The 16,097-nt window shown below is 45.2% G+C and overlaps 1 protein-coding gene across 1 annotated transcript in view; it reads right to left on the bottom strand.

Moving 5' to 3' along the window:
- Hydin (HYDIN axonemal central pair apparatus protein) overlaps window positions 1-16,097 on the bottom strand; it is a 291,897-nt gene that overhangs the window by 158,481 nt on the left and 117,319 nt on the right. Inside the window, exons 18-21 of the mRNA XM_041650001.1 lie at window positions 15,299-15,537; window positions 11,429-11,702; window positions 9,706-9,849; window positions 4,775-4,918 (exon numbers count right to left, since the gene is read on the bottom strand). Of these exons, the coding sequence (XP_041505935.1) occupies window positions 4,775-4,918; window positions 9,706-9,849; window positions 11,429-11,702; window positions 15,299-15,537 (801 nt within the window). The remainder of the gene's footprint in view (window positions 1-4,774; window positions 4,919-9,705; window positions 9,850-11,428; window positions 11,703-15,298; window positions 15,538-16,097) is intronic.

The following is a 16,097-nucleotide window of genomic DNA, read 5'->3' as shown; positions in this document are numbered from 1 at the left end:
TAGGATATAGTTTCATATTGTACTATATGAACCTCTGGAACCTCTGAACAAGATACTTATACATTGTTTACATTTTGAGGTCATTGTCCTCATTTGCTGCACATTTGTTTACAGATTATTTAATATTCTGACATGAAGTCTTAGCCTTTAAGTTATACAGGTATTAAATATTAGGTCAATAGTTGTTCATGTTTGTTATACATACAGTCAGATTAATTAGGTTCTCTAGATACATAGAGATTGTATTCTGTCTAGATAGGTAATCTTCAACCATTTCAAGGATCTGTAGAGCATTTAAATATCTTAGGGTTCTGTTGACATGAGACACAATTGCTCCTGACAGCACCAGTCTATTCCCAAGAGAATGTTGAGCACTAAAGACAGTCCAATTGGAGTTTTTTTTTTTTTTTTTTTGGTACAATTGGCCTTTGGGCAAGAAACTGCCCATGCCTCAACCACTGACAAAGTACTTGGTATCCAGAAATGGATATGCAGGACACAAGGAAAAAGACTGTCAAATCTTGCCAAGACAGGGAAAGATGGTTCTGAAAAATATTCTGCCTCTGAAAATGGTGTCAGTTATGCTTTAGCCAAAGTTGGTTGCTTCAACGTTGCAAATGATACTTTGGGTGATTGCTCAGGTAGCTAATTGTCTCCAACATATATTGCTGGCTTTGGAAGCTGATGTGGGAGTGTCATATATCAATTTGTTGATTTCATTGGTTAAGCAATAAACTGGTTGGCCCTCATAGGTTAAAACATGGGTGGGAGGAGTAAACAGAACAGAATGCTGGGAGGAAGAGGAAGTGAGCTCAGATTCGACAGCTCTCCTCTCGGGAGCAGACGCCTCAGAAGAGACGCCATGCCCCGCTCCTGGGAAGATGCACACGATGAAGCTCCGACCCAGGATGGATGTAGGCTAGAATCTTCCCGGTAAGACCAGTGCACACAGATTATTAGAGATGGGTTGATCGAGATACCAGAATTAGCCAGTAAGGGCTAGAGCTAAAGGGCCAAGCAGTGTTTAAAAGAATACAGTTTCCGTGTAATTATTTTGGGTAAAGCTAGCCGTGGGGGTGGCCAGGGTGCTGGGGACGCTGGGGATGCAGCCCCGCCACTCTTATTACTACAAAATGGCTCCCAGACGTGTGGACAACTGAATCCACTGAAAGCCTGAGAAAGCTTGGGAAAGAGTAAAGCATGTTTTCTTGGTAGCTGCCATGTCTCAGTTCTACTCTGCTTGCTAGAGGCAAGTAAGCGCTCTCATCTAAGAGAGGCTTTCCTGACTCAGCTTTAGCTGCAAAACCCTGCAGCTCATTAAGAGGTCCTGCTACGAAACACTTAAATGCTGTTGATGAAAAGCTGAACACATGGTTTTTGGTTTTCAGCCGTAGCAGGAAAAAAGCTGCACTGTTTAAAAATGCCGGCTTTCTGGGCCATCCTGCCAGGGCAAACTCTGACTGTTTGAGGCAGGAGGGCCGGCTACAGAGAGAGGACTTGAGTGTTGTCTGTTGTAGCTCGCTGGCTGGCAGGGACCTTGAAACGCCATACAGTTGTTGCAGTAAACTTGGCTACAGCCTGTATATCCGCCATGAGGCTGGAAAGCTAAGGAATGGACTGAATCTAGCTGGCAAAGCCACGCCTTTAGTCCTACTGAGATTGCTTGGTACATTAAAGACTCATGTGGTCAGAAAAACAGAGATACAGTAAAGACAGCGTCAAAGACAAAGAAAAATTTTAAATGTGGTATGATGGACCACGTCCTCCTGAAGGGTTGCTGTGAACATCTTCAGAAAATTGCTTCGCTCAACTGCCAACTGAGATGAAACTAGCACACAGGTTATACCATGAAAGACCTAATTAACGACACCCCCATTCAGCAGGAAGCAGTTTGGAGAGAAAAAACTGCGCCCATGTTCCCAAATATGGTTTATAAATGTTCTTTTACATTTAAAGGGGGATATGATAGATATGAATAATTTACATTGATATGGATTTTGTTTTAGTGATTTAAATTTAAGGTCAATTTTGTTATATGTATATGTGTTTCTGATCTTGATTAAGGTACTGTGATTGTGTAATTCATTTAAAAATGTAATGTATAATTAGAAATATAGATTGTTAATAGATAATCATAATAGTCAAGTTTGTAGTCATGCTAGTTAAGATTTTCTAGATATATAGAGATATATTTCAGATAGGCATTCTTCATATCTTTCAAAGACTACGGAATATGCTATTAAATGTTTTAATAACTTAGGGTTTTTTCATGACAATGAGACACTCTGCTCCTAGCAGCACCAATCTACTTCAGGAAGAAGATGGGCATCGAAGAGGATCCTTATGGAGTTTGATAGCCATTTGGGCAAGAAACTGCTCTTGCCTGGACTATTGCATAAACTGGACACAGAGAACCCACAGAGAGAGGACTACTGAACTTGCCTAAAGGTGAGATGATCTTTCGGGGTTCCTGATTCATGAAAGAGTCTGCAAAACATTCTTCAGGACAAGCAGATAGTGACTGACTTTGAATTTTCCTGCTTCATGGAAATGTCTGCTGGATACTATGGGCCTGAAGGCTGAAGATTGATGCTTCAACAGTACAGAGAAACTTTGGATGACTGTCCAGGCAGTGAGATGTCTCTGTCATTTCTAGAGTTTTGGATTTCTTGTTTGCTTAGGTAATATTGTATTTTTCTGGAGTCTTTGATGGAGTTAAGAATAGTTAGTTATAGTTATAGTTTTCCTTAGTTATGATAAAGATTATTGTAATTTTTACTTGATAACTGTTTTGTTATATGTAATTTTGCTATGTTAAAGTTAAAGCCTTTTTTTTTGTTTAAACAGAAAAAGGGGAAGTGATGTGGGAGTGTCATATATCAATCTGTTGATTTCATTGGTTAAGCAATAAACTGCTTGGCCCTCATAGGTTAAAACATAGGTGGGAGGAGTAAACAGAACAGAATGCTGGGAGGAAGAGGAAGTGAGCTCAGATTCGACAGCTCTCCTCTCGGGAGCAGACGCCTCAGAAGAGACGCCATGCCCCGCTCCCGGGCAGACACACATGATGAAGCTCCGACCCAGGATGGATGTAGGCTAGAATCTTCCCGGTAAGACCAGTGCACACAGATTATTGAGATGGGTTGATTGGGATATCAGAATTAGCCAGTAAGGGCTAGAGCTAAAGGGCCAAGCAGTGTTTAAATGAATACAGTTTGTGTGTTGTTATTTCGGGGCATAAGCTAGCCAGGCAGCCAGGGTGCTGGGGACGCAGCCCCGCCGCTCCAATTACTACAGGAAGCTGCTTGATTGCACTTCCTGCCTGCTCAGGTAATATTACTTCCCTCTCAAGGCCTTCAATGGAGTTGAAGATTAGATAATAGCTACATTCCTCTTATGGTTTAGCCAAGCTTATTTCCGATAAAAGATTTGTCATGTGCTCCTTGCTTAATATTGCTCATGTTGTTTGTAATCTTATACTTGATATCTGTTACTATTGTATATAGTTTGTATTGGGTTTGGATGGCTCTTGTTTAGACAAAAGGGGAGAGATGATGGGGAAACCAATAACCTTTAAGAGGTGGAACCTAGTTTAGGCATGGCTTTCTGGGACTGGGAGATAAAAACCTGTGCACCACCCAGATGCACTGTCTGTGTAGCTTTCTCCCACAGTCAAACAGAGCCAGGATCTTCCGTTTCTGTGGCGTGAGTTTTTCCTTATAATAAATAAAATATATTTGTTTATCTTTAAGCTAGCCTGGCTATTCCCATATCTAGATAATGTCAACACCTGCCATCTCTTTGAAGACTCATGTCTCATCCTTGTGGTTCAGAGCCTGGGTATATCAGCTGTACTGTCTCTGAGGCTCTAGGCACTTTCTCTAGCTAAGTCCCATCAGTTTATTTGCTTCTGTGTCTTACTTGGGGCTTGTCTCTGCTTTAGTTTTCTATGCTGAGAAATCTTAGTTGGTCTTCCCTCTCTTGTAATCGAAGGAGGTCAGATGGGCACTGTCTGGTACACCCTCTCTCCAAGCACTCTGTCCCCGCCCACTTCAAAGGTCCATCTTGCTGAGTGTGGCTCAGAGAACAGTCTCCTTAAGTCAAGGCTCTCTCCTCTGAGATCTGGCAATTGTTCTCTGCCTTCATTTCCACCTCTCCATTGGCGATCTCTCTAGAAGGAAAGGCCGAGCTTTCCAGACGGAGTATGAGCTGGATTTCCCCTTCACCCCTCCTCTTCCACAACCTTGCGGTGTCACCTGTCCATGGCAATTCTACTGTGACCCCATGCCCAGCAGAGACTCTCATGGACACCTCACGGGGTTATTTAGAGAGTGCTGCTTCCGGCCTCAGACTGGCATTGGGGTGGGCTCACAAGCCTTCTCTCTTGGCTTGGATCAGGTTTCTCAGTACTTGCAGATGGGCTTATTCACTGGGAGACTGGACTCATCAGTTCCTTGAGACAGGGTCTTTGGTTAGATTTCCCTAGTAGGAAGTCTTTGCCCTGTAGAGATTAACTTCATTACAATGGGCAGGAGCGAGTGGGTCACCCTGCTGGGCTGGTAGGTCTTATACTCTGCATGCATCTTCCCACTGACTGAAGTTGAAATAAGTTATTGCTTATTTGCAATTACCTATAGTTTTTTCTATTGATTTCCCAGGTCATTTTGTATTTTTTTCTGGACTGAAAGTAGGCAGTATATTTTTACTATTTTCTTTTACACACACACACACACACACACACACACACACACACACACGATCCCTGCCAAGTTACCTTAGGAGTTGCAGGCAGCAGGGACTTATCAGTCTCACATATGAAGAAGGGTCCGGTTGTTGAGAGCAGCACGTTCACAGGCAGGGTGGTGACGTTCTTTATAGACAAGGGCTGGTAATCAGGTTCCAGGATGGTATTAGGCTTCTGCACAGAAGGAAAGGGAAACAGAAGAAACAAAGGCAAGTCACAGTAAGTGCAGGGAGTCCGAGTAACAAGTCTCATTAGTTCTGAACAGGAACCTGGTCACCCCTCCCTTCACGGGGACATTTATTTCCCCTGGTAGAGGTTTACGGAAATGAAGTGGAATGAGGTGTTAGGATTCTGAAACATGAACTTATATAACCCAGAAAACAGAGGGTAGACTTCTGAGAGGCCCTGAGTGCTTAGTTTAAAACATAACAAAACACCCCCCCAAAAACCCTAAAGAAGCCTGGCTGCTAAAGCAAATTGTCACTGCCACCTTGCACACCCTGCACACACTGCCACCCTGCACACCCTGCACACACTGCCACCCTGCACAAATTGCACACACTGCCACCTGCGCACACTGCACACACTGCCACCCTGCACACCCTGCACACATTGCACACACTGCCACCCTGCACACCCTGCACACACTGCCACCCTGCACACCCTGCACACACTGCCACCCTGCACACCCTGCACACATTGCACACACTGCCACCCTGCACACCCTGCACACACTGCCACCCTGCACACCCTGCACACACTGCCACCCTGCACACCCTGCACACACTGACACCTTGCACACATTGCACACACTGCCACCCTGCACACCCTGCACACACTGCCACCTGTGCACACTGCACACACTACCAGCCTGCACACACTGTACACACTGCCACCCTGCACACCCTGCACACACTGCCACCTGCTCACACTGCACACACTACCAGCCTGCACACACTGCCACCTGCGCACACTGCCACCCTGCACACACTGCCACCCTGCACACATTGCACACACTGCCACCTGTGCACACTGCACACACTACCAGCCTGCACACACTGTACACACTGCCACCCTGCACACCCTGCACACACTGCCACCTGCACACACTGAACACACTACCAGCCTGCACACACTGCCACCTGCGCACACTGCCACCCTGCACACACTGCCACCCTGCACACCCTGCACACACTACCAGCCTGCACACACTGCCACCTGCGCACACTGCACACACTACCAGCCTGCACACACTGCGACTCTGCACACACTGCCACCCTGCGCACACTGTACACACTACCAGCCTGCACACACTGCGACTCTGCACACACTGCCACCCTGCGCACACTGTACACACTGCACACATTGCACACACTGCCACCTGTGCACACTGAACACCCTGCACACACTGAACACCCTGCACACACTGTACACACTGCCACCTTGCACACATTTCACACACTGCATACCATGCATGCACTGCAACCCTGCCACCTGCACACACTGCACACCCACACACTGCACACACTGCCACCCTGCGCACACTGCACACACTGCCGCACTGCACACACTGCACCCCCACACACTGCACACACTGCCACCCTGTGCACACTGCACACACTGCACGCACTGCCACCCTGCGCACACTGCACACACTGCCACCCTGTGCACACTGCACACACTGCCACCCTGTGCACACTGCACACACTGCCGCACTGCACACACTGCACACCCACACACTGCACACACTGCCACCCTGTGCACACTGCACACCCTGCACACACTGCACACACTGCACACCCTGCACACCCACACACTGCACACACTGCCACCCTGTGCACACTGCACACCCTGCACACAGTGCACACACTGCACACCCTGCACACCCTGTGCACACTGCACACACTGCCACCCTGCGCACACTGCACACACTGCACACACTGCACACACTGCACACACTGCCACCCTGCGCACACTGCCACCCTGCGCACACTGCCGCACTGCACACACTGCACACCCACACACTGCACACACTGCCACCCTGCACACCCTGCACACACTGCACACACTGCACACACTGCCACCCTGCGCACACTGCACACACTGCACACACTGCCACACTGCACACACTGCCACCCTGCGCACACTGCACACACTGCCACCCTGCGCACACTGCACACACTGCCGCACTGCACACACTGCACACCCATACACTGCACACACTGCCGCACTGCCGCGGAACAAAATCTAATAAATCTGTGACAGCTTGTGAAAGACTTGAGGAATTGTTACAACAATAAAACATTTGGATCATGTGAATCTCCCCCCTCTGTTTAAAATATCCACTTTACAGACATGTTCATCTTGTTACATTGGTAAATACTCATGCATCTTCCTTGTAGATCTCCCCTATAGCAGAAGAGGCAGTGTTGATGCTGTCTCTGTGAGAACTGCTGGACTGCAGTTTTCAACTAGAGAGAGGGCTAGAATGGCTCTTGAGTGAGAGGATTTTGCTCACTCTAACATTGGGGCTTACATTAATCTTTGTGTGATCTGGAAAGGGGCATTTTAGCATCAGTAGGAGGTGACCAGGAGTCTCAACCTGTGGCATCTAAGGTAAGAACTCTGATCATTTGGGGGTTCTTCTGATATAAAGCATAGCCCTTAAAAAACAGTTTCCACATTTTGGCTTGCTTTCTCTCCCCGTTCTAATTTCATCACCCAACCCCAACTTTCATATTTCAACTTGGCCGAGTCTTCAGCTGTTTTCAGCATCATCGTTCCCCGCACTGTGGCTCTTGGATCCCCAGGCCCTGGATGAGCTTGGATGCTGCAGCATCCTTGGGCTCAAGCCTCCACTCCACCAGCTCTTGTGCATTGCCACGGTGTATGTCAGACGTCTGCTCTGGGATTTGTCACATGACACCAGCCTTTGGTTCTCTCCCTCTAAGAAGGGAACACAGACACTGACTCCCTTTGTATTATCAGTTCATGGAGAGGGAAGCAACATATTTGGGCCCACTAAATAGGAGGCTGCACGGAGAACTGTCCACACAGTGACCTTCCCTGAAGGCTGCTGTGTCACTGCAGATGGCTCTGAAGTGAAGAAGCCACACTTGGCTGGTTTTGGCAAGAGGCCATCTGGAGGTTAGCGATGAGAAGGAACCGAAATCTGGAGAAGTCAATCTATTTTAAAATGACCCCTTCTTTTGGGGCTGTTTGTCTTCCAAATATCAGTAGACGGAATCTGCTTCTGAGACTTCATGAAGCGAGCAGGCTGAAAGTTTCAGCTGACCTTTTCAATCCCACAGAGATGCTGTTCCATCTCCATCGTGGATGAACAACGCAAAGAGCCTAGAGTTGATGGAGTGGGAAGCACGAGAGAAAGCCCCTCCTCTGGCAGGGTTTATATCTTTACATTCTAATGCACCATATCAGATGCACTGCTCTGGGCCAGCAGCCGGAGGCGCAACAGCTGTAAGCTGGACAATTCAGCCCGAAAGCCAAGCCCCCACCGGGCTCTTGTGCATACCAGGTAACGCAGATGTGCTCATCATTGTCCCTGATAAATTCTAACAGTCGGCAGGAAGTGAGCAATGAGAAACAAGGTTGGGGAGAATCCAAGCTTCTGAGTTTGAGGAGAAAGAATGACAGAAACAAAGAGCAGGAAGCTCAGAAGACACCTTGCAGGAGTTGGTTATGTCCTTCTACCACGTGGGTCCTGGGGGGAGCTGAACTCAGGTTGTCAGGCTTGGTGGCAAGCACTTTCACCTGGCAGACCATTTCAATGACTCTTCAATCCACTTTTAAATCCAATCATAAATTATTACCACATTCAGAATTTTGCATGTTTTAATTTTGTGATAAACACCAACAACAGACATTAAAGCAAGAATATGCTACCCTGCTTCTGTCAAAAGGCAGGAGGATATGAAGACAAAAAGGCACCCTGTCTGCGTGTGCTATGAGTGTTTACAGGCTCAGAAAAATTGAATAAGAAACTATGCTGCATATTTAGCATATAATGTCTTGTGCAGAACCGCTTTCAATTAATTCTCACTAAATTCCCTTGAATAGCTGCTTTCAGGGAAAATATGAAGCCACCAAATTCAGTGCAGCTGTTTGCCGATAACTACCTTTTCTGACTGATTACGGTGAAAGGGTTGAAACTTCCCAGAAGCTCTCAAAGCAAGACCGTGCTCAGTGTGTCGTGGAGTTTGTCAGCTTCATGGCCAGCTCTGCTGCCACTCAAACCCTTACTCAACTTCCTCAATACTCACAAGGCCCACAAGCTGGCAAAGCCAAACTCTTTTCTCCTCTGTATCCACTGTAGTGCCCAGTACACGGCAGGCATTCAAAAACTTTATTTGACTTGAACTTGTATGTTTCCCTGACCCCTGGACTTTGTTAGCTCCCTTATTCATATCCCACCATAGCATCTTGTCTATGGGGTTCTCAACAGATGTCCTGAATCAAGTATGACGGAATCTACTCCCACAATAAACGGCTTTGAGTGCTCTCCTCAAAGAGGTGATGGCCGTGTAGGTAATTGAATATGGGATGCCTAGCAATAGCAATCAGTAGGTGGTAGTCATTCTTACCAATTATTGTAATTGTTGCTGATTCTATTCCAACCCTTTCTCTGCAGTGATGTTTACTCTACCTAAAGCAAAACGATGGAATATTCACACACTTTCATGTGTACGCTGCACTGATAGACCCCTTCCCTTTGGTCTGACATACCAGGAATGATGCAAACAGGATTTCCATTTTATAGAATTATAGGTTTACATTCAGAATGTAGCTAAATGTGTACTGGCCTCTGAAGCTTGAACAGAGAAGCAATAGCATCCTGGGGATGGGTATTAACAGGATTCCAGTTAGGTTAGCCTCTAACATGCAAGCACGAACACGTTGGCTCTGGCTAGAACGTCCAGCCTCCCTAGCCCAGCCCCACTGACCTTTTCCAGTCGATATATGAGCTGCCTGGTGGAGAGCTGGATGAGAGGTGCTATGAATTCACAGATGATGTTCATAGACATCAACAAGCTTTTTCCCTTCTGGGCTCCGACAATGGCGTGGCATACCAGCTTTTCTTTGACTTTCTGCACACAACACACATTAGCAGTTTTGAGTAACTATACTTCAGAGAACTTAGTGACCTAACAGTAGAAAATGTCTTCGAACCCAAGAAGGCCAGAGCTTTGTACGTGAGAAAGGACCCAGGAGTAAATCTATGCCATAAATAGATTGGATTAATGAGCATACAGGTTTGGGCTGTTAACTAACCCAACATTCTCATGGTTTGCAAGCCCACCTTGGGAAGCTTCCACTGAAGCTCCAGGTGTATTTAGCTCCCTTGCAGGCCAGATTTACAGCCTCTTAAAAACATGCTCAACTCTTGGTAACCACATTAGAACGTGTCCCTACTACAGACTGGGTCTTAAGATTAGGGCATGTGTTATATTCATCCCTGCATCCTTAGTGTCTAGAAGTGTTTATCTCATGGTACATACACAATCAAAGTTGACTGATGCCCTAAACAACAAGAAAAGGGATACATTATATAAGACTCCCCAATGAGTGGTACCCTTTATGCAGGGAGGATGTATTCTATCTGAAAACGCTTTGTGAAGAAATAATGGAAAGAGATAAGGTGGAATCTGTGAAAATCATTTGCCAAAGAAGCTGGCAAATGGACCAGATTTCCCAACCTATCTCTGGGAGACAATTTATTACTGCTTCTGATTTTATGAAGAGAAAATTCAGTGTCAACCCATAAGCTCTCTAAGCAGCAGCTCAAGCAAACACCTTATCTCATTCAGAAAGTTTGTGTTTTGGGGGTGGGAAAGACTCCTGGGTGACTTGGTGATTTCCAAACTCCATAAGGGACTTTAATGAATAGATACATAGTGCCAGTATGGTTTTAAGCTGAGTGACTGGCACTGATGTAAACAAAACTAGACAGTCCACTGTTAGAGATTAACACGGCTATTTCAAGCTACATAAAATTGCATATGTATGAATGTTTTGCCTGCATGTACATATGCATACCACACATGTGCCAGGTGACTGAAGGGGCCAGAAGAGAGCGTGGGATTTCCTGGAACTGGAATTATATAGCTGGCTGTGAGTTGCCATATGAATACTGGGAACCGAACATGGATCCTCTGCAAAAGCAGTCAGTGCTTTTAACTGCTGAGCTATCTTTTCAGCCACCCCAAAGATGATGTTTTTAAATGGGGTGTCATTTAGCTAGGCAAAGTTGTCAAAATAAAATGGGGACGTGGCTATACCCGAATAATAGAGGCAGCCCAGAGCATCTATAAAAGCATGTTATTTTCTGAAAAAAAAATTGAGAAGAGACTGCTATATGTTAACAGGGAAATTTCTTGGAATGAAAACTGGACATTTTTCTACCACAGGCTTGTTGGCTGGTCAGTGTTGACTGTGGTAATGAGAACCGGCTTTAAATGGTCCTTTAAGGTTGGGGTTGCGGTAGCTATAGAAACAAACAAAAAAACTGAGCAGAGATGAACCTTGAAAGCAAGAAATGCTGCCATGGTAACTCAGGGCTATGTGTAGTCTTTGAGGTAAATATCAAGAGCCCTTCCAAGAAACAGATATAGCACAGCAGAGATTTATTTGGGGGAAAAATAGCTTCTGACCATGCTCTCCTCTTACCCTGGGAATGGCAGAATAGCCTTCAAGTACCACGTCAATCGTCTGGCCTGGGTACAACTCCATCCTGACAGGGTAAAGTTGAAACACGGGGCTCCCTGTATCTGCGGGTTCCTGGGAGATCTGGGACTGGCGACGGCTACGACTAGGTCCCTTCTTCATTGGTTCCTTCTTACTTTGCTTTTCCTCAGGGCGGAAGTCATCATTCATCCAGAACAGCTGCTGGACGCGCCGTCCTTTATTCGTCAGCTTGAAGCGGTAATAGTGGATATCCAGGCTGGAAAAGAAGGGCAGGTGCTGGGAGGCTCAGACTGTGCAACCCAAGATTTATTCTTTTGGAAGTGCTATAGAATGAGCACCAAGACATTAAAAAAAAAACCCAAAAAACAAATAAAAACAAAAAAAAAAAAACCCCACCTGCTCAGGGAGTCTAGGTCACAAGGCCACTTAGTGTGATTCAAGGGCTCCCAGGGTTGAGTCATGAACCTGGATTTTGTCCCAGAATCATCACTACCAGATAAAGGCTATGGGGAAGTGGCCTGTGCGTCCTTTGTCTCCCCCAGCAGGTCAAGGTCATGTAGGATTCGTGAACAGAGTTATTTTAACACTCTCCTAATGAGAAGTGGTTCTGAGGTGAGGAAAGGAAAGCACAGTACCAGCTGGAGGAGAATCCCACTTGGAAATGTGTTGAATACATTTCTCCTGATCTAGGTATGGCTGGTAAACTGTGAGTTTACTTTAAACTCAGTGTGAACAACACACACCAATTAAGTCTTGACAGGACGGAGTGGCTGGGCTGAAGTAGACCAGAAGGCCAACCAGACGAGACACTTCCCTCAGACTTTCTTTCCCATTTCCTCATGCTTTCAAGTTGTAGCTGTTCTGCCCATTAACTCACTGTTTCTCTCTTTATGGGTCTTTATGAAAGAGCTGGGATTTCTCTGGTATACTGAAAGAAGTTAAAATTGTGTGTGTGTGTGTGTTCCTAATTTATAGGCTTAATCAATATATTTTCCTTCAAGAAATAAGTTCATGTCAGGACAGGCAAGGTACTGCACCACCACTTGGGAGGCTGAGGCAAGAGGATCACCATAAAGCCAAGTTAGCCTGGCCTACATAGGGAGTTCTAGGTCCACCAGGGTTACACGGTGAGACCCTCTCTGAAAAACAGCAGCATTCGGAGCAGTAACAACAACATAAAGCAAACATCCCAGCTCATCTTCAACTGCTCATTTTTCTTTTAAAAACATATTAGGCTTTGTGATTTCATCACATTTGCTTGTCCTCAGGGAATGACAGATCTCACAAGTAAGTTGTAACATCAAGTAAGTAAATCAGGAGAAATATTTTTTAGTTGTCAGGTAGAAACATTTGTCTCTAAATGTTTATGCTCACAGGGCATACTCAACAGAATAATCTTTAGCCAGCATTTAACTTTATGACCAATGGTAAGTTTGGGGGACAAAAGGTAAACATATACAGTATGAATAACCTAGATAGGGCCCTTGCTGCTTTTTTTACAGTATGATTTTAATAATCATAGAAACCTGTCCATCGGAGCCATCTTCCATTTTAGGAAGGGAGAAAAGTTCTAAATATCTAAGAGATTTGCTCCAAAATATGCAATCAGAAGGACTGGTATATAGGCATTCCTTTAGTCTAGGGCTCGGCCAACTTCCTCTGTAAAGAGATGAAGGATAACACAGGGAGACTTTTGGGCCACATGATCTCAGGCGTAACTACACAACTCTTCTCCTTAGTGTGAAAGGAGTCAGATATTCTGGCTGCATGCCAACAGAACCTTCTTCATAGAAACAGGCAGTGGGCGGAGGTGTACCTGTCAGGGCTTTTGCTGATTCTTTTGGTTATTGCTGGCATTGCGATTATATGTTAATAAGGAGAACAACAGGGTTTAGACAGAAGGGAAACCAATAGCTAATTACAGTTTGTTTATATATTCAGAAAAACTGTTAACTAACCCTCAAATCTCCAGGCAAAGGTTGGCACATCCTTTTGGGGTTTTTTTTTTTGACACTTTATAGATTCAGAAAAAATCCAAATAATAATATATGATGTGCAGAATATTGTTTTCTATAATTAGGTTTGTGTGTATTTAGGAAGTTTAAGTGGTCTGGCTGGTGGTATAGATACATGCCTTTAATGCCAGCATTCAAAAGGCAGAGGCAGGCATATCTCTGTGAGCATGAAGCTAGCCTGGTCTACAGAGGTACTTCCACGACAGTCAGGATTATATAGAGAAACTTTGTCTTAAAAAAAAAAACCCAAACCCAAACAAACAAATAAACATACAAAAAAACCAAAACAAACAAAACCAACCAACCAAACAAGCAATCAAAAAAACAAGAAGTAGTTGTTTAAGTAGAAGCATTAGCATACATTGACAAATGCCTTTCCTTGGGACCAAGAGATAAAGCAGAGAGGAAGGTTTTGATATTTACCTGACTTAGAAACATACAACCGGGCATGCATAGAACATGCAACTCAACTTCCTAGGTTATCACTTACTTTGTTATTGCTTGTGATATTTTTCAGTAAGAACCAAGGGGTGGATGGGATTGTGGGAAGGACTTCTCAGAACACATGGCGTGTGAGTTGGGTTCAGGAACTATTAGATCAGAAGGCCAGAGGAGCAACCACGAGGTTTGTTCCAAGGTCTGCACCTGAGAAGTACAAATCAGCCAAACCCTGGGAGTCAACTACCAACAACTGCAGAATGCCTCTGTGGAACCAGGGTCTCACGCTACTGCCTCTTATTAAAATATTCAGACCCTCTAGCTTTTCCTGAGCAGCCAGGGGGAACAATTGCAGCTTAATCATTGCTGCTATGATGGAGAAGCAGGGACTGGAGAGATGGCTTGGCGGTTAAGAGTACTGGCTGCCCTTTCCGAGGTCCCGAGTTTAGTTCCCAGCAACCACATAGTGGCTCACGACCATTTATAACAGATTCTGATGCCCTCTTCTGGTATATATGCAGGTATATTTGCAAATCACTCATACATAAAATATAAGTAAATGATGGAGGAGCAAGTAGATGAAATATGATTCATAAAATCACTGGCTTGGCAATGTCTGATATATTTGTAATGACTTATTTTTCTGCATAAACTCTACTTAGGTTACACCAAGCTGTGCATTTTCTACATTTGTGGAGAGGGATGAGAAGGTGATTGAAATCAGAAAGGAGAGGTTATGCAGAAATACATCATAAAGCAGCCACCCCTTTCACCAGAGTAGAGGGAGCTAGCCTGGAGAATGTAAGGTTTGCTAGTTTGCTCCAACTGTCAACTTCACACAGCCTAGAAACATATGGATAAAACACCACCACCACCGCCAACAGAGTCTCAGTGAAGGAACCACCTTTATCAGGTTGGTTTGTGGGCAGGTCTCTAGGGGATAGTCTTGGTTAGTAATAGACATCAGAGGGTCCAGCCCACTGCAGGTGGTACTATTCCCTGGGCAGGTGGTCCTGAGCTGTAGAAGGAAACCGAGCAAGAGTCCGAGAGCCAGCAAGTAGTGTTCCTCCATGGTTCCTACCTTTGGGTTCCTGTTTTGGGAGAAGTGACAGGGAAGTGCCAGACGAAATAAACCCTCCCAAGTTTTGCTTGGTTAAGTTGCTTTTGGTCAGAGAGTTGTATTACAGCAACAGAAAGGAAAGCAGAGCACAGGGTGATGGCTTGGAAATGTCTTCTTGTAGCAAATGTAACCAAGCTATGAGTTGAAAATGTCTAGTGTTTTCATCAGGGAAGGAACAAGTGAGGGTGGGATAGGAGAGGGATGGAGGGGGTAGTTCTATTTCATCGAGACTGTGACATATATAACTAGCTACACAACTGCTCCATGGTGTTCCCCTACCTGAAATGTGCTCCCAGGTTGAGCTCTGGAGCAAAGGGCTTGTCCGACACGATGGTGGAACCAATCCCGGTAGCCTGGATAGGGATCCGGTAGGTGTTGCTGTGCTCAACCTCCAGAATGACTGTGTCTTTGAATGTCACGATGTCATCCAGGTTGGCAGTCAGGGTCAACGGAACATCATCTTCTGCAGGAACCATGCCCATACTGGGTTTAACTGTCCAAAGGGATTTTTTGTTTGCCTGCAACACAAGATTACAAGTTAACCTGGTAAATGTCCTTGGCTCTTCATCTTGCGTATGTCAAAGCTGTCTGTTTCAAATGGCCCACACCACAGGATTCAACTTCAGAGACAAACATTATCATTTTACTTCTTTTAGAATCAGAAAAGCTGGATGTTTGCTGACTTCCTTTTTCAAAAGGCCGCCCGAGTCTGAAGAGCAAGGCCACCCTTCAGCTTTGGGGTGCTCTGTGTAGATTTGTTGCCTCTCTTCCCCATGATGACAACTTAGGTCTCTCACAAGCTTTCACTGATTATCTGCTCTGACCTCACAATTCTGAGACGCCAAGGGAAGGGCCAGCATTCCTTCTGGGATTCTCAGAGGTGGAGTTTGTAGAATCAGAGTAAAGATGAGCATCCTTTTCAGAAACACAAGATAGGAAGCCATCCTGGCTTTTACTATGTTTTTATAATAATTGAAAGAATTCCATTAGCTAAAATTCTAAGCTTATTCTGAAATCTGTTTCAAGGCTGACCCCGCGTTGAAAGTGACTCTTCTCATTTATCAACCGCTCCGATATT

The sequence above is a fragment of the Microtus oregoni genome, unplaced genomic scaffold, assembly GCF_018167655.1.
Source record: "Microtus oregoni isolate MIOR12 unplaced genomic scaffold, Mior012 000004F_ref0000308, whole genome shotgun sequence".
Classification (NCBI taxonomy): Eukaryota; Metazoa; Chordata; class Mammalia; order Rodentia; family Cricetidae; genus Microtus; species Microtus oregoni.
The sequence above is the reverse complement of the archived record's forward strand: the minus strand, read 5'-3'. Positions and strand labels throughout refer to the sequence as shown.